Raw genomic sequence first — 19905 nt, 5'->3', positions numbered from 1 at the left:
TGAAATAAAAATCTGACAATCTGCGCTAGCAACAGATTCTTTCTACATGAGTAGCATCTCTCTGAGCACCAAGGAAAAAAAAAAAATCCAGAATCTAAATGAAGTTGCACACCTTTAGTAATTATTGTTAGTTACAAAAATGCAAAAACCTCAGAACAGTAACTACAATTCAAAAGCAAACAGGCACTTATATGCAAAATTACAAAGTTCTTGCAGATTTAGTTAATAAATGTTTCCAATTTTCTCATAAAAATAAGTCATCTCACCTAATAAAGGGCGAGTTATTTCTTAATAAAAACTGCAAGAATCATTACTTCCAAAATTCTGTATCTAGTTGTTCTTTGCAAGTTCAGTGGTCTTCATTTCAAGATTGTTCATCACAGCTGCATGGTTTAGTTACATAAATTACATCTACAACTGCATGTGGAGTCCACCAATTTACTTCTAATTTATGATCCACATTCACAAGCACATGCTTTATAAAGATTCCTGTTTTTGTACTTAGAGACACTCTTTTGCAAAACCTTCTTCTTTAAAAAAAATACTAGAAAGACTGCTATTGGAACATTTGACATTTTCATGAAATCTCACTTTGTGATTAGTTCCAACTGATCTGTAAACTGCAATGAGACTACTGCCTACGCATTTATCATCACAACTGTTGTACTCAAAGCAGCAAGAACAGCAGCATTTTATGACAACTATCCATCTCTCCATTCTCAAGGAATTAAAAGCACTGTCCTGTCCTCTAGCTTACCAATTCTTCTCAGATCTTGGAGCCTGTTTAGAGGTTCCCTGATTTCTGACAATAAGAGACCATTACGGCTACAACAGTCTATTTAACCTGTCTAAATAAGACTAAAGACTATCCTCTAAATTATCTCCACCCTTTGGTCTATGGAACAGAAGAGAAAGAGCCAGTGTAAACTTAAATTTCATGCGACAGAAATCCTACCACAAATACTTGGGTAAGCCTTGTCCCAAATGTTATTTCTCTTTGTTAAGTAAGATGTAGATATTTAATAGTCTGAATTCACCTAATTTAAATTTGCAGGTAGCAAAATTCACTGGACCATTGTGAGAGACTGAATTGAAATCAGACTCCACTGTCCATTGTCTCAAAGATTGGTATGAGAAGTTGAGATGGGATTGCACCTATCTTTTGCCTCAGAGATGGGTGGAAGGAGTTGAGGTAAGACTCTTCCACTGTCCGTTGCCTGAGGGATGAGTGGGAAAGAGCTAAGACCTCCAGGATTGGTGTGAGGAACTGCCCATTCTCCCAAGAATTGATGCAGATCTGTGCAGTTGAAGAGCTGGCTGCAAGGGAAACTGGTCCACCAGAAACCCATAATACAAGACATGAAGAACAGAGGTACTCCCCCCAACTCATTATAAAAGGGGGAAAAGGTAATCACCAAGAGGCACATCACCAGGGAGTCTCTGCCATGAAGATGACCCCAGGAGGACACCTCCATGAGGGCACTCTCCACCAATGATTACTGCAGACCCTGAGGGACACTGTCCATGCGCCATGAGGGCAAATCCATCAGGAGACCTTCAGGGGTACCTTCAAGGGGACAACTCCAGAAGGACACCTCCACAAGGACACCCACCTCAGACAACTACTACAGACTCTTGGGGGACGCTGCTCCGATACCAACGATGAACGCTGAAGGACTCCCACATCTGACAACGAATCCCTGGGACACCACTGGGTCCATGCTGGTGACTCTCTCTCTCTCCCTCTGCACCTCAAATCCTTGCTTCATTTTCTACCTTTTTTTCAATCTGTCTTATTGCTATCCACTTTATTACAATAATTCCCCTTTTATAATAATTGTCTTTTGTCAATAAACCAATTGATCAATTACAGTACTTGACCTCATTTGCATCTTAATTACACTCTTGGGATCACGAACTGTAACAGGGACCAAAACTAGGATTTTCTCCAAACAGACCCTCACAATCATCTAATACAATCCTTTCTACCACCTGGAAATGTGCAGGCTGAGCAACTAATCTTTTAATTCTCTCTCAGAGAGAATAAATGGAGTTTAACATTCTCCAGGAAAACACAAAAAGACAAAAAACCCTATCCACACACAAAACCTGAAGTCTTCCAAGTTCAAATCATTCTTTTCTTTCTCTTCAAAATAACACACAATTTCAAAGAATCATTAAGGTTGGCAGGAACTTCTCCAGATCATCTAGCCCAAGTCCCTGTTCCAATAGAGTCAGCTATACCTGGCTGCTCAGTAATGTCCAATGAGGTTTTGGCTATCTCCATGGATATCAACTGGACAGCCTCTCTGGGCAACCTTCTGTTATTGTTCAGCCATGTTTACAGTAAAAGCATGTTTTCTTATTTTCCAATGGAATTAAGTCCATTTCAGTTTTTGCCAATTGTCTCTTCTTCTGTCACTGATAATCACTGCAAAGAGTCGGCATCCCTCTTCATCACTCTGTCCTATCAGGTATTTCCAACCCTTCTCTTTTTCAGCCTATGCAGTTCCAGCTCACTCAGCCTTTCCTCATACAAAAGATGCTTCAATCATCTGATGATACCTTACAACATCTCTCAACATCTTTCTGAACTGTAGATACTAGAATGGAATACAATACTACAATATAGCCTTCAGCTAATCTATTAGAAAATGTGATACAACTCCTCAATTAATATGCCCCTGCTTCTCTGTGCAGGTAGCACATTCCATGTCGTGTCTGCGAACAGCGTATATGGCAACACACATTTAAGTCTGCCAGAATAACTGGAATGTGTTTCAGCCTTTTGGCTTTGTGTGATACAGTCTCATACCATCTACATAATTAAATACCTTGCTCCTAGACATACAGCACTGCTGGCTGTGCTAAAATGTATCCTAGAGAAATAAGTGCATTCTACAGCACATCCTGATCAGCCTTTGTCATCAACTTCTTCTCTTTTTACTGTTAAGCTTCTGTGATACCTGCAAATTCTGTCAGCACTGATTTTACACTTTTTCCCAGATCACTAACAAATACATTGAACAGCACTGAACCAAAACAGCAACCTGTAAGACTAACTATAAATATCAACAGTTGGATTATTATCTTCTATTTACACTTAGTTTTATTTAACTAGCTTAACATATTTAACATAGGTCACATTAATTTTACTTAGTGCTATCTTTCTGTTACTGAATGTCGCTCAGTAACAAACCCCGCAACTTTTGTAAGCCTATAAGACAAAGTTCTGTCTATCACTACTACTACTAGCTTTAATGATGCACAGAGAAACCCCATACCTGGGCCAGAATCCATTTTCCTGACAACTGTACAAATACTGTACTGAACTAGAGTACAGTACAACAACTGTTTTCACTTCGTAAATGAATTTAGCTTATGATCTCCACGGAAGAGTAGTAAATTTGTTTGACAAGTCTGACTTTATGCCATTCAGAGGGACCTGGAAAAGCTTAAGTGCGCCTATGTGAACCTCATGAGGTTGGAGCAATCCCCAGAACCAGCACGAGCAGGGGGATGAAGGGATTCAGAGCAGCCCTGTGCAGAAGGCTTGAGGTACTGGTAGATCAGCTGGCATGAGCTGGCAGTGTGCACCTGCAGCCCAGAATCCAGCCATATGCTGGGCTGCATCAAAAGGAGCATGACCAGCAGGTCAAAGAAGGTGATTCTCCCACTTTACTCTGCTCTCATTAGACCCACCCACAGTACTGCATCCACCTCTGGGATCCCCAACACAAGAAGGTCCTGTTGGAGAAGTCCAGAGGAGGGTCACAAGAATGATCATCATAGGGATGGAATACATCACCTAGGAGGAAAGACTGAGACAGCTGGGATTGTTCAGTCTGGTGAAGAAATGGCTCTGTGGAGACCTTATAGCAACCTTCAAATACCCACAGGGGGCTGCATGGAAGATGGGAACAGACATTTTAATATAGCAAGAGGACAAGAGGTACTGGTTTTAAACTAAAGGAAGGTAGATTCAGACTAGATATAACCAAAGAAATTTTTTACAATGGGTGTGGTGAAACACTGGAAAAGGTTGCCCAGGGAGGTGGTAGATACCCTATCCCTGGAAATATTCAAGGTCAGGCTGGACAGGCCTCTGAGCAACCCGATCTAATTGATGATGACCCTGCTCACGGTAGGAGTGTTGGACTACATGACTTTTAAAGGTCCCTTTCAACTCAAACCATTCTGTTTATGCTTCCAAATTAGTGGCAGAAATTCAGGGTCATCCATTCCCTGGGGTTGTGAACTTCTTCAGCTACCTTTCACCAAACATCCAAAAATAACAGGATTAACTAATTAATGCGTAGATTTACCCACTTCAATTTGAGGCCCACAACAGTAAGTCATATGAAAAATAGACCTAGAACTAATGAGGTGCAATTTCTATTTGACATGCGTATTGTTAAAAATTGTATACACCTGCAACACAAGCTCAACTATCGGACATCCAAGAATCTACATGGCAGTGAACCTTTGAGTAAGTCTTGGTTTCTAACACTGTACCAAACAAAACTGAAAGTTTTCTCAGGATTAGAAGATTTACCATGATCTTTCCATGGATTCTCAGACAACTCACACTGTTCTCACCCTATGAGTGTGGGCATGAATAAGCTCACTCTCCTTTACATTGCCAGTTTCCACAAAAATCCTAGAAACAGGACTTACAGGACTCCAATCTCATGGTAAATCAGACTGAAAGTATCCAACAAGTTCAAAGGCTATGAAGAAACCTGTTTTTCTGCCTTAGATCTGTACACTACTGGGGAAAAAATACAAAGTTAGCCGATGGGACTTTGCACAACACGTGTCAGAATATCTTCAAGTGCCATCACCAATTTTTTGCAAAAAGATAGTTGTATAAGAAGAAAAAAGGCGACAGAGGTATAGCAAGCTAATTTCAGTTGGATTTCTCAGGTGGTGGTGTAAAATAATAAATTATGCAATATATAAAGCTTTGTCTGCTAAACTAACTAATACCAGTTAAATGCTCAACATATTGAGCTGCTTACAGAATGCAAGCTCTTATGGTACAAGCTAAATGACACAAAGAAGGCATACAGCAATGTGGTAAAAATGGTTTATATTTTCTAGCATAAAAAAATTGAGAAAGAACTTTGGTCAGCTCTTGACCAAACCTTACAGATACTAATGATATTGCTTGGGTGGTTCTCTCTTACTGCTCCTTCACCATAGGATTAAAATAAATTATATTTTAATGCATTTGTATTTACTGTAGCCACATCAGATAGGGAAGAATTAAGTGGGGGGAGTTTAGAGATTTGAACTGGAATCTGTAATGGACTTAGCCCAATTACTTGCCCCAGCCACAGACCTGAACCACAGCTTTGTTTTGCTACATGACTGATGGGTATTCCAGAAAGTAAGGGGATTCAGCTGTTCACCTTGCCTTGTGCTATCATTTCAGCCTTTCCAAAGAAAGCTGAAATGAAGTAACTGGAAATCTGTTACATGGAACTACTGATTCTTTGTGGAACAAAGGGGCCCCAAACCATATAACATGCACAGTATGTATAAACCTTGACTATGCTGGTCCATTGGACTCTGAGGTGGGCCCATTCCAGGGTGGGGAGGTCGCATACTCTTCATGGAGCCACAATGAACATCTTCAACCATCCCTTTTTCATGCAAGCCATCAATAGACTGTGAAAACAAAATAGGCATTTATATGGAGATAGTATATAAATCCACTATAAAACTCCAAAGGACTTTAACTTAAAATCTAAACAAATAAATAGACTACAAACTTCTCCTGGTAGTCATTCAAAACACATATACTGGGAATGTTTACCCCTCTAATCAGGCATATGTGGAAGCACAGAGCACCATTAGACTGCCTGTCCCTTCTGTTGCCTTTTTGGTTTGGTTTTTGTTTCTTTTCCTTATGAACTGTTCGGCAAACCCAAGGAAGCAAACTGTCCAAATACAAACATATGAATCCTATCAGCATCATATTACAAAGCAGTGTAACACACACCGACTTATGAAAGAACAGCCTGTGGCCTGGCTCAAGTTATTTTTAGTCCAAACTTTGCCCTTTCAGTCACTGCTCTACTGGAATGCCCCATTTTCTGTTCAAAAACAAAGATGACATTGCAGGAGGTAGCCACTTCTTTGCAGGCAAAAACAGGGACAGGCCGTCAAGGGAGGGAAGACATAGTTCTAATCAAGTACTTGTGCTCCCTAAAGTTCCTGTCATCTATTTCACTCCTCAAAAACTACAGTTCCCATAGTACTTGAAACACAAAACAGGGCCAAGTGCCTTTTTCAGAGAGTGCAGCGAAGACAGCCTGGCGTCACAAAAACATGCTGAAGGCATGCAGGACACTGGAAAAGTTTCCAAAATAGAAACTAAAGGGCTCTGAAAGTGAAAATAGGGGAAAAGTAACATTAGAAAGATGATGTCTTATGAAAACTAATAAGTTTTTTCCTGAAAGTAAAAATTACATCAGGTCCTTAACTAAGAAAGAGATTATGCTCATTAACTTGGTGCTCTGCAAGGCTTTGTATTAAGACAGGCTGGCATCACTTCCTTATCTTCTCTTTACAAAAGTATGTAACTCTATCCCTCTCTGTAACGTCATACATACTAAATGTTTTTGCAAACCCTATTGTGAATGGCGAGCTTGCAATCTGTTTTATCTAAATGCACACCTATTTACTGAGAATTCTTTTTAAAAAGAGAATTAAGAAAACTTTCCCCACCGGAAACACATACAGTTAATAACAGCGTGCGAGAAGCTACATCAAGTCACACAAAAAAGATACTGTCACATTACTTCATTTTGAGCAACTGAGCACATGGATCAATTTAAGCAGAAGTAAACACAGGTCATCATTTCTACAAAGGAAAACATTACCCTAAATTTTAAATTATAACTCCTTGATAAAAAATTTCCACTTACCATAGTGGAAAAAAAAAATCAAATCTTACTGGAAGTATCTTTAGGCACATGGTGTGTGTGTGGGGGGTGTTTATTAGAATTTTAAAGGATTTCACTATCATTTTTTCTTATCAGAAACTATGGGTTGAAAGGAAGAACATATAGAAAAGAAGAATTAATATGGATTTTTTTATGTTTAATCGAATTGTTTAGTTGTCATGAAGGTATAATAACATTTGTGAAAAGAACTTGTATCAGAAAAATACTTCTTATTACTACAGAAGCTATTTGTGATTACAAGAACTCGGGATATGGAGTAGAAATGTAGAGATAGATGACTGACTCATCAAAAAATAGTTCATCTGTATTAACCAAATAAATCCCATTGTCTTTTTCTGAGGCATGAAGATACCTTTCTCTCCCTTTGCCACTACTGAGAAAGATAATCAATGTGGAAGAGAACACCCAGTTCACATTCTACCTGCAGGAGCTGAAAACTACAGAAACACCTGTAAAGCCAGATGCGTTCCTATTTTATCATGGTTATGTGTCAAGGACAGTATTTAGGGCCACCAAAAGGAGGAACATACTGTGCAGGAAATTGGATCTGATTTCCAGAACAGAGGACTGTACCTGTACACATCTGTGGTGTGACTGCAGGGGTAAGTGTCACTGCACTAATGGGTGGCAACAGTGCAACATCCGTGAATACAGACAGCTCTAATGGGACTAAAAAGGACAAGGCATGCACACCTAGGGCATCAGAAGTACCAGCACACAGAAGGTGGAAAAAGGAGCTGGCATCAACAAGAAGCAGCAGTGAAGAGGAAAACAACAAGTATGTGGTCTTTTAAAGAGAAATTTCAAAATCGAACAGGAACAGGAAAGTAAAGACATACAAGAAAGCATCAACTGAATAAATGTTTCTATGGAACTTATCAGAAGAATGGGTTTTTGTAAGAGAAGTATTCTAAAAAAAGCAAGCAAAAATCAACCAAAACCAACAAATAAACCACACAAACACACACACAAAAACCCTGTAGCAAACTGTAATGCTTCAAGTTAAATGGAAGGGAGCCTAAACATATCAAGAAGGCAGTTTGCTTCTCTTTGTTTGCAGATATTATGCTGTGAAAAAAATGAAGTTAAATTTATCTGGAACAGATTAGGAAAGGCAGAACACAATCAGGTTGGTTTTTACTAGAAAAGCTACAAAAGATGAAGGTGGCATAAACTTTTTTGAAGACAAAATTAGTTTTAATGATCACAGTACTGCTAATTTATGCAAAGACTTGTGTTTCCAAGAGTATTTTTGATCTAGAAATACCTCAACTGCCTATGGAAAAACCCTATAAAAGACAATTCAGCAAAGGACTACAAGAACTGAAAACCAATTATTTTTCATAACTTCTTTGAATCACTGTGTAGTTAGAGTTAACAGTAACTTTATGGAACGGGTTAAAAACTACAGAAAGGATCTCAGACACAATGCAATTCCTGTAAATTGTTCAGTCCTGTATAAATTATTAGAGATACCTTTCCCAACGACATTGTTGGTTTGCAAAATGTAATACATACTACCAATAAAGCACTACTATCAAACTGAGGTATTTTTTTTATTATTATTATATGACAGAAACAGGAAGTTCAGATATTCAACTCTGAGTATGCATTACTATTTTCATTGGGACTCATAAGCAGGAACAAGTACAAAACAGGCCAGATACATAAAGAGCGCTTACAAAAAACATAATGAAGGATGAGCAACTGTATGCAAGCCCACACCTACAGACTTGGCAGACTTACAGACTTTACATAATGCCTAACGCATAAGGAACACTTTGCCTACACTGCTTTTACTCTGAATTCAGTAACTAAGGTCTTCTGACAGACAGTACTGCATCACAGTTTGACCTATTTCCAGGTAAACTGCCAGATTATGGTATCTTTTTCTGCTTCATTCACCTTCTTGAAACAAATAAACAAACAAAGCACCAGCCTTGAAATCAGAGACCAAGATCAAACATTAGACTTCATTTGTTTTAGACTATGCATCCTCTAAAGCAGCAAAAATTACACAGACCAAAGAGCAGTGTGTTGTCACATAACTGCACAGAACAGCTGAATGCATTACTGGTGGACAACCAGACCAACCATGGTTGTTCTTGCAGCAGGGACTTGCCAAACAATTTCGTTATTCTCCTTTAAATCACCAAAACACCATTTCACATGAGAACTCCACTGATTTTTCTAGGCTGACAATACTATTTTCTTTCTTTTTTCACTAATGTAAACACATTCAAAAAAATAATACAGGGAACCTGCTGCTGAATAAAAAGGAGTTACTTCCAGGACCATGACAGAATTTTAAGCTTTCCAGAATGTCTAATGTGCACAGGTAAGTTAACCAACAATATCTGAAATCTTGAAACCATTTGCCTTCTGTTTTAATGGAATAGTTGAGTAAACAATATGTTTAGTAAAAAAATACCATTTTTGTAGGAAGATAATTTCTTTATATCACACAGTTTTTCTGTAATTCACCAAAGCCAGTAATATTGCCCATGACATCATGGTAATTTTTCCACAGCCAGTAACCATTTACAGAACACCCTATTACAAATTGAGAAGTGATTAAGCTTCAGGTTAAAATTAAATAGAAGAGAAAACAAACCAAGAGCTAACAGTACTCTTCCCATTCCTCAAGTGAGGACCACGCAAATTAAATAGATATACTGTCGTCATAACTAAAAGTTAAGCAGTTAAAATCACGTATCTCAGACTGCGCACAAGAGCATACAGAAGGCTGTATCAGTTCATACTCAAACCATCTTTCCCTAATATTCTGCCTCCAGAGGAGCTCATATGTGGATGCCAAGGAGAAGTAAGATTAAGGCAACCGTTTAACAATGCCTTCCTTTAATATCTTCCCAGCTTCGAAGTATTTTCACCTTACAAGACTCTCTGAGGCTGTTACAGTTTGTCCATTTAGTATGGTCTTCCCCTCAATAGACTTCTCAGTATTTCCCTTAAATATAGCTACCTTGCACCCAAGACATACTTTGGAACAATTTGTAACTGTATTTCCCTGCAATTCAATCATCTAAAGATTATTTAAAGAAATTTCAAGAAAGATAGCTGATTTGCTGTTTCTGTCAAAACTGTTACAGAAATCAACAGTAGATTTTCCCGTGGAAGGCTTCTCTGGTTATTAAATGAATATACAGTCTTAAATTTTCATACTAACTGTTTTTAAGTAAACATACTTTAGGAATTATTATTTATTAATGTCAATTTGTATCAATCAGTGTTTTCTCTACTGTTGCATACTTTGTGGGTTGGTTGTTTTTTTTTTTTTAGTTTCATGCACTATGTTATTCTTTGTAAGCCAAACATCTAACATAGAATTAAGGTGTTTCCCTACTTAGTTTGTGAATTTTAGAAGAACCACATCCCACTGCATATGAAATATGTGTACCCCAAAAGCAACTGCGTAACTAGGACACTGTGCAATCTCTCACTTCTACTGCACTTCATTAGGAAAAAAAAAATGCATTATGTTCTATCACAACTTCAAAGCCCAACTGCTTTACACAACACTAAGCAGGAAAAAAACATTTACTCAGTCAAACTGCAGGTGGTTGACCAGTTTTTTTGATTACATGAAACAACACCCAAGTAGTATTTGCACAATAGTCTAGAGGCACCCTTCCATGGCATTTCTTAAAGAGACCCTTCCCTCAGATGTCACAGTACACTGCTTCTGGGGTTGCACAGGAAAACAGACTAGAAAACTGATCTAGACTGAAAAATTAACCAAGACCTTTTTTTTTTTTTTTTCCAACCTGGATCAGCTCAGCAGACACACACACAAAGACATGCTGGAACTTGTGAAGTGGCAACCTAGAGGACAAAAGGCTGCTGCTACTAAAATAAAGACTTGTGAAATTACAGCCTTGTTCCATTATCAGGATACAGAAAAGGGAAAGTAATTTTACTATAACTATACTGACTGGTCACGTTTGAATTACCTGTCCAGACTTTTCACATTCATGGCGCATTTTCCAAAGCATTTCAGTGCCACCTCAAAGGGAGAGGTTCTACTCTGGCTCACAGAACTCCTGAGACACTCCTAAAGTCTCTGAAAGAACTTCATGGGATTATATTTGTTGGTTTGTTTCTAAAGCTAATGTAACATTAAGTGTCTGAAGAATACACAAAGTGAAACAATACAGGAGTTAAAAATGTACGGTATAGAGCATTCAACTGTTCTAAAGTTCCTGGTGCCACCCTCTTCTTCTGCAGATACAGCAGCTTTTAAAAATACAAAGAAAGAACAGAACTAAAGGATGTAAAAACCCTGGCTGTCTACAAAGTTTGGGGCATTCATTGGAGTATTGGAAGCTTGGGTTCTAACCTTCCAACCCGACAAACAAGGAAATGCCAATTGCAATTTTTTTTAACTGTTTTAATGAATGAAAAGGATCCATGTGTGGATGGCAACATCAAGAAGTTGCCAACTTAAGAGGAAAATTAAAATATGTTTATATTATTTTTTTATTGTAATTTTTTTCCCCCACATATATAACAATTCCAAGTGGAATCAACAACAGTTATCAAAATGTTTTCAGTATCTTGGCCCTGTAAGCTGTTACTGCATATTTCTGAGAGCAGAACATCAGTGAAATTGAAATTATCCTAAGCTCTAAACCTAAACCAAATAAAAATGACAATACATAGAGACTTTTCTCACAAAGAAAATTCCACACAAGTATCTCCTCAAAGCAAAAAGTATTAATGATAGTCTAAACACATACGTAATTTTAAACGTATGCCAACAACCACTGATGTCCAATTAGCCACATGTGCTACACTATGCAGTTTTAAATTCCTCAGTAAGATGAAGCCTTTATAAAATAACTTGGAAACCAGGTTTTTCCTCAACATGGAAGAGTAAACAAATTTTGAAGCACAAGCCCTTTAAGAGCTAAAATTACTAATTAGAAAAAAACAGAAAAATTTCATGCAAAACTAAAAACAACCCCTGAAAAACACAAGACACATCCAAACAGACAAGAAGGAAAAAAATAAAAAAACTGTTAGAATGGTCTATCACAGGGATTTAAAATAATAATTCAGTGGGTTTTTCCCCCTAGAAATGTCTACCTTAATGAGTAGTACAGTTTACAAATGAAGATTTGCAAACTACTAACTACAGTTCAAAGTAGTCTACTAAGAAAAAGGAAACTGTATTTCATCTCATAAGTGCATCATCTTTAATAAAAGAAGTAAGAGTGTAGCTGCAGTTTTGCAGATGATACACAATGTCTAATAGCAGTTATGCAGGTCTAAATGCAGTGTATTTTTTTTAATCAGCACAGAGAACTTGAGGAAGAAAAGGTCACTTATAATAAACTATTACCTTATGCATTTGGTGCATGCCTTCCTGTGGATAATCAGTAGGCCCCATTGATGGCATTGGATGCGGGACACTGGGTGGACCAGGACTTGGCCCCATCATGCTGTGAACTGAGCCAGGAGATGGCCCTGGTCCTGGGCTGGGTCCTAGAATTGGTCCAGGTGAAGGTCCTGGTCCAGGGGAAGGACCAGGATGAGGCATGGCGCCAGGGTCTGTAGGTGTGGACATCTATTTTCTGTCTCCTTTTCAATTAGCAGAACAGCTCTAATAACAAAAACAAAACAAAAACAAAACCAGAATTTCTATGACATTAGGGACACTGAAAAAATACACTGGCAATCATTACATACAGAGACACACACACATGCTGTCACCAACAGAAAATGCTTAAATGATCCTAATGTTGCACATTAGTTCAACCACCATTCTAAAAGCTCACTAGAAGGATAAGGATTAGGAAGGATCCTGGTAATTCAGTCAGTTTCTGGATATCTGTATGTAATTCACAGAACAGAGCAACTGGTATGTTATTAGAAATACCTGCAGAGACCATGGTAGTTCAGCTGACTTTCTACCATCAGATGTGTTAGGTGGGGTTACAGTAAGGCAGGTAAAACAGCTGGGCACCTCTGCAATGTGTATTCAAAAATCTCTCCCTAAACAGGAGCGACTGCAGTGAAATTCATACTTCTAAGATACATGATAATGCTGCAAAACTAGTATGAAAGGGATAATTAAGACTATTTTCTGACTTCTTTTTAAGTTAGATACTAATGTAGGACCCCTCTGGTTACCTCTTATGCAATCATAATATCAAATGGACAACAAAAAAGACAATTACATTGGACTGAAGAGCTGTAATTCAATTGAGGGTTCTGTCAATGTCACAAACCAGAAGAGTGCAGCTCAAGAGGCTTACAGAACACTAACTGCCCTGAGAACAAATGACAGACTTTTACCTAGGCTGGAAAACTTTCTACTACTGTGGTTTTATTTTCGTGTTATTAGTAGAACAAACTGATGTGAGCTACATACATGCTTGAAATATTTTCCAGTTTTCTGAGAACTTTTATCATTCTTCTTCAGATATCTGAGAACTTTTATAAATGTTTAATACCAAAAACTGTTTACTGATGTCAGAGTACTGTAACACAGTGATGCAGCTGCCATATTTTTTACAAAATTAAGATTGTCAGTTGCTGCCAAAAAGATCACTCATATTTCTTGGTATTCCCCACTCCCAAGAGCACCATTTCCAAGAGAAAAAATACCATATATTTAAAAAAAAAAAAAAAAAAAGACTCACCCATCCCCCTCAGAAAACACCAACAAAAAACAACAGAAAAAAAAAACTGACTTGATTCCTAGTGACAACACAAGGACGCAAGTGGAATCATCACTTTCAACAGCAGCTGACCATTAGATGGGCTTACTCTGTTCCCTTTGTTTACTTTGGGTGGAGTTTTATAGTAAGCCTACCTGTCCATGATTACATGTTCCACAGCAATAAAGCCAATACAATGAAAAATGAGTCTTATTAAAGACCATTCTAATTTGGTACATTACAAGGTAATTACAATGAAGTGGTACATAAGAAGGCCCTAGGATGACTCCCTGTCCTAGCCTTTCTCCTTGCAGAATCTACCACAGTAGGGTTCCACCTTCCATATCTGAGTTTATCACTATCCACAGTGAGCAGCAATTACGTTCTAACTTAAGTGGTGTAACCCTGTTATGACACTGCTTATATAAAGCCACACTGTTAACACTGCAAACACCCTGGCTTGTGCCCAAATTAAGAAACAGACACTGAAAAAAAAATTTAAGCATCCTCCCAAGGTTCCAAGCAAAACAAAAATGAGGCTGATTTGCAGGACATGTAAGAAAAAAAGTAGGTTGATGCTTACTGCTAGCAGTAAGGGAATCCCAAGATTACAGAATCGACCATCTTTCTTCTTTTACAAGCAAGAGACTTTACTTATCGCAACAGAAGATTAATCTCAAACAGAAGATTAAATGCTACTGCATCAAGACCATTTTCACTTATTTGCCCCTCATTACCTAATTGTTCTGTCAGGATCAAAACCATCTTAGTAGCTTTTGCTTATAAATTTCCTTTTGTTATGTTTTAATAGCTACTGGTCTCTTCTGATTACAGGCAACAAATCAGAATAATGCTTAACTCATTTAAACTAAAATACCCTCACCTGAAATAAGCTGCCTTGAGATCCTGTTTCTTCACAAGGTAAAACAGGGAGATGGCTGTGAAACTTCTCTGTTCAAAACAAAGTCTAGTCACCAGTTGGTCCCCTACAGTCCCATGACATTACTGCCACAGGAATTAAGTTACCAAATGTTCACAACTGCACATACTATGCCACAGCTTCCTATGGGAAGCATACAGTTTGGCTGAAGGACAACAGGCATCTCTGTGAGCCAATTACATTGCGAAAGACAAGACTCACCCTAAGCTGATTCTTTCCGCACATTATAAGCCAAGCTCAGTCCATTTAACAATGCAGGACCTAGCATCACCACCACTCTCCAGAAAAATTTATACAGAACTGCAACACAATCAACTACAAAACTACTAGGGCATATTGGTATTAAAATCCCCTCTATTCACCGCTTTTGAGTTCAACTTGCTGTTCTCATAAAAATTAACCGGCTCCAGTCCCAGCTCCACTAATTACACTGTCATTTACATATACATTACGTCCTACACACAAATTTGGAAAAATTGAAATTCTTTTCAATGGGCTAGAAAGCGTCCAATCTTTGAAAAACAGTAATTTCAAAGAGGGAAATGTTGCACCCCCTACACCAGATCAAGTCCCTTCATTGTCTTTATTTAAGAGAAGATAAATTCACCCAGTCCTACAGAATTGTGAATTTTCTTAAACAGATTTGTATTTTGAGATTTTTTTTATATCAAAGAACACACTTCGGGGGGGAGAGGGGAGGAAGTAATTTGTAAGATCTGTATCAGCGGAAAATAACATTTGTTGAAATTCTACCTGAATGCAAGCAATATATCCTATCCAAAGATACCCATGGACATAAAGATACAAAGCAGTTTTCTCTGGCAAAACAGCCCACAAAATTTAAAAAAAACAAGCACTGCCATACACCAGAACACATTATGCGTGGCTCTCCCAACTAAGGATCTGTTCATACAACTGATAAAATGCCTATGATATAACATATTTCAAAAATAATTTAGTTTATATTTACTCAGACTGAGATTGTATTAAAAAAAAACCCACAAAAGTTAGGCACCCCACTCTAACTAAAATTCAGTAAGAGCTAGGTATCTAATTCCTCTAGGTCCTTATGAAAGTCTCATTAAAATCAAAGCAAAAATCTGCAAAGAGACAACAGGTACAACTGTGGCCAGGCTAAATTCAGATAACAATGGTATTAGTTTGGGTACGTTCCGGTGCCTGTAATGAAATAAACAAAATGAAGCGAACTCCCCCACAGCCAGTCTTGACCCATTTGTTTGAACTGCTTTTTAATGAGTAGTGCCTGTCTGAATTACAAGGGGAAGGTGAGGGAGGGGGGAAAAAAAAAGTAAATTCTTTTAACAGATTACAAAAACTTTAATAAATAGAAATTTCCATTTGATTGTCCCGAATGGTAAGGATGATAACGCTGCTGGCCCTGATTCTCAAATGCATTACATACTATCTAATTGTTTCTCAAGGGTCCAATCTTAAAATTTCCTCAAAACCCTTATACACGACTTGAGATAAGACATATCTCTTCTTGAACTGCAATCCCTTCTTAGGTTTATTTATACCAAGATCACCAATCTCTTTTGTAAACAACCCCAAATGGAACTACTGGGGATTGAATTAGTTGTGGTGAATCATGCAGTTCTTCCTATGGTCTCAGAGAATTTCTCCACCTCTGCTGGACACACCAGAATTGAGGCAGAGAGGGGAAAAATAATAACCTATCATTGCTAAAGTAACTTTAGGCAGATGAAAATACAAGAAGAGCCACAAACCCAAGAGCTGAAGCTGAAGAGAGTGACTCCGCTCAACTATTCTAGATCAAACAGCTTAGGACAATGAATGTCTACATTACAAAGAATTTGAGGGAGTATTCCCTAAACATAAATGCTGCTGCACTATCACTTTATATGCACCTAGAAGGTTTTGCAGATGTAGCTAATTCACCATACAATACAATGGGTCAGTACAATACAATACAATACATACAGTGGGTCTCCATTAGCTTAATATTTCAGGATGCACAGGACATGATATATACCTTGGTATAAACCTGCTATAAACCCAAAGGTAACAAAGGCACAGATTTCCTTCACATGAAGAAAGTGTGCAATATTAGTAGATCCAAAACAAGAACACAGCAAGCAACAAACCACCTGCATTGCTTTGGCATTCAAGACCAGCTGGTCACCCGAAAAGATCCAGAGATTATAGACTATTTTGAAACAGGGCACACATTAAGCCTAATGACAGAGCAGGAAGTATTTATAATTCTCCTGGCTGTGTCCTTTTACCATCCAATATAACTTCTGCCTTTCTATGACTAAGTCAACCTAAATTGAACTTCGGCCAGGATGCTCTGGCCAGATCCCCTGCGTTGGATAGGTAGTGGAAAGTAAGCAAACTGCACCACTTAGATAAGACAGAAAGGAAGCATGGACCCACGCAACAGCCACAGACACCCTGCAAAGACGACTGTAACTTTGCCTTCACAAAAAAAATAGTCTACGTCCCCCACACATCTCCAGTTGAAGTCATGGTGGCTTTGAAAAGCTATACTGTGAAACTGTGATACACTACAGGCCAAAGGAGTTATCTTTATTACACTACCACAGAAAACGTGAAACAATACTGTCAGTGATTTTCTTAGTAGTATTTTCTTAATCTGCTAGACAACATCAAATTAAGATGTTTAAAGTTTAAGAAGTGATTAATAATGACAGTATGACAGTAGCTCATCATAATTAGAACAAATAACTTAGAACACTTAGAAGCAAATCAAGTATTTCATATTGTACAACCCCAAAGAAGACTCTGCATTAATATTTACCAGGATTTAACTATTGTCATTTCATCAATGATTCAATCAATAACTAGGTTTACATGAAACAATAACAAAAAAAAAAAAAGAGTAAAATCTTAAACTAATATAAACCAGAGTTACTCAGTTCACACAGAGAAGCCAAACACACTGAAAGACTCTGTCTTTGCATAATCATGTGTGTAACTTTACTGTAACTTCAAAACCTGAAGGGAATTTGCAGTTTAAACTACAAAACCACAGGATCAGAAACGCTGCACCTAAATTGCTTATCCAGACATTTAGGCCAGAGACAAAAACCCCTGGACATCACTTTAGCTGCTTGTCTAGCTGTCTACCGAAGACTGCCTGCATGCACACCAGCAGAACTAGCAGAACGAGTGGTGTGCTTACTCCAGAAACCTCACTGTGAAGTCATGTAGCGTGAGGCTCCTTTTCACATGCAGAGGCAGTTTACTTCAGAATGACAGTCCTAATACTCCCCACCTTCAAGCCTTTACAAATTTTCTTGCAGAAATCCTTACTCCTACTGTGTAGCTGTTTCAGTTTTTCATAAAGCAATTTCTCAACTACTCCAACTTACAGCCTACCCTGTTATGAAAAACTAAAATCAGAAACAAGAAATGACTGGCTAACAGCTGGGAGCTGAAAGTACTACAGACAGTAAAAAGGCGTCACCACGAGTCACAGTTCTCAAAGTTAGGCTAAGCTATGCAATCAAACTTTTCAATGAAGAGACTACAGCATAGACATATGATCCTTTCTGATGGCTTTACTGCAGAAGGAAACAGCCTTCAAAAAAGAGGAGGGCAGACAGCTGCAATCAGAAATTTAACTGCAGACAATGCCCAAGATCAAGTCCATGTTTGTTATATATGTGAATTCCACTGCACATTTCAGGCACAGAAAACTAAGTCATGACAGTACTGACTGGTTACAGAAACTGGTTAAGTTTCCATACCATGACCTTTACAACAGGTGTTAATGACCGTTATTGAAACCTAATCTTCACATTAGATTCTAAAAAAACAAAAGCCAAATGAGACACAGGCAGGAAGAAAGAAATTTGCCGTTATTACTACTGCCAGGTCTTGCCTTCACTTAAATGGGAACGGAGAAAAAAGGGTGAAGACTGTTTTAAATGCATGTTACTTATGATAAAACACTAGCAAAATTTTTAAAAATGTATCATTTCTGTAACAACAAACTTAATTTCAGCATTTTTCCAAAGGTCCCAGCTCTAAATGATCCACCGGGGTGCTCAAACACTGCAGTGATACATGGGAAACATTCTCTACCAACTGGAGGCAAACAGGCAAATGTTCACGCCTTAAGAATTGATGACTTTACATGTGTCAGAAACAAAACAATTCTCAGACTTAGTCTGCTATGTTTGCAAACTACCAAGGCTCCTTTTTAAGAAAGCCTTACTTCTCTCCCTTATTCATCCTTATTTTATCTTGCAAATAAGGCATAAGCTTTTCTCTCCTGCCTTTTTCACAAGTGGTCTTGCTGTCGTAACACTGCTGCCACTTTCACAAATGATCTTTACGTCATAACACTGCGTTTGTACTTCAGTAGAGGATCAAACAAATAAAAAACTAAACGGATAAAGTTCAAAAGAGGTGGAGGTCCAGGAAAATTCTTTAAACATACGAAATTTCGATTGTAGCAGAAAATGCAAAAAAAAAAAATATAATGGGCATTTTAGTAAGTAATTTGCAAAAATGTTCTTGGTCGTACAAAGAATAAAAAGTCTCCTTCTGAAAAGAATGACCAGTTCACAGCAATATTACTGATCAGGCCCACGAAAACTGGAAGTAAAACTGCAGACATTTTTCAGAGTCACTACCGTGCAGATTCTGACCTTAACTTCAAAAGTCCAACAAAAACTGCAAAAACGTATCTGCAGATATTAACACAGACCTTTGTCAAGAATATATTTAATGTAAGAATGCTAGCTGGAGCACATTTTCTCTTGACAATTTTTAAGCCTCAGGTGTTTGTGAAAGCATTTTTCAAACTTGACAAGAAACGATCACAGGCCACTTCAGAAATGAACAAAAGAGAAGATCTAAGACTGCTTTGAACACACTCTTCTGGCGCATGTTCTATGAAACACCACAGAAATAGCACTCCTAAAGCTGAGACATAACTCATGAAATACTGTATTTAACGAAGCTCTGCTCTCACCTCTGTCAAGTCCACATATGCTGTATCATAACTTTAGATGTACTTTTAAATGCTCATTATACATATAGTCTTTGTGCTTCTACTACTGATAGACACGGACATGAAAGTCTGCCTCCAATCCTACCCTTCTGGTACACTTTTCCCCTCAGAATAATAAAAGAACAATATAAACAAAGTCAAAGACAGTGACAGAGCAATTAGGTTCCCAAAGAGAAAATGTGCCTTTATTTGCACAACAATACTAACTTACACAGAAGATAAAGGCCACCCCGAACATGTAACTGGTATACTACTAAAGGAATTAAAATCTGGTACACTGTT

The 19905-nt window shown here is 38.0% G+C and overlaps 1 protein-coding gene across 5 annotated transcripts in view; it reads right to left on the bottom strand.

Moving 5' to 3' along the window:
• Positions 1 to 19905, bottom strand: part of SMARCA2 (SWI/SNF related, matrix associated, actin dependent regulator of chromatin, subfamily a, member 2) — a 110295-nt gene that overhangs the window by 87509 nt on the left and 2881 nt on the right. For 4 of the 5 annotated variants that reach the window (XM_062612518.1, XM_062612515.1, XM_062612516.1 and 1 more), the window contains exons 2-3: positions 12337 to 12597; positions 5550 to 5673 (exon numbers count right to left, since the gene is read on the bottom strand). In XM_062612518.1, the coding sequence (XP_062468502.1) occupies positions 5550 to 5673; positions 12337 to 12561 (349 nt within the window). In that variant the 5' untranslated portion in view covers positions 12562 to 12597. Of the gene's footprint in view, positions 1 to 5549; positions 5674 to 12336; positions 12598 to 19905 lie in introns of those variants that run through there. The other variant, XM_062612519.1, reaches the window with a different exon arrangement.

The sequence above is a fragment of the Pezoporus occidentalis genome, unplaced genomic scaffold, assembly GCF_034315485.1.
Source record: "Pezoporus occidentalis ecotype Australia unplaced genomic scaffold, CSIRO_AGI_Poc_V1 ctg16, whole genome shotgun sequence".
Lineage (NCBI taxonomy): Eukaryota > Metazoa > Chordata > Aves > Psittaciformes > Psittacidae > Pezoporus > Pezoporus occidentalis.
Note: the sequence above shows the minus strand (reverse complement) of the source record. Positions and strands in the feature narration are given on the sequence as shown.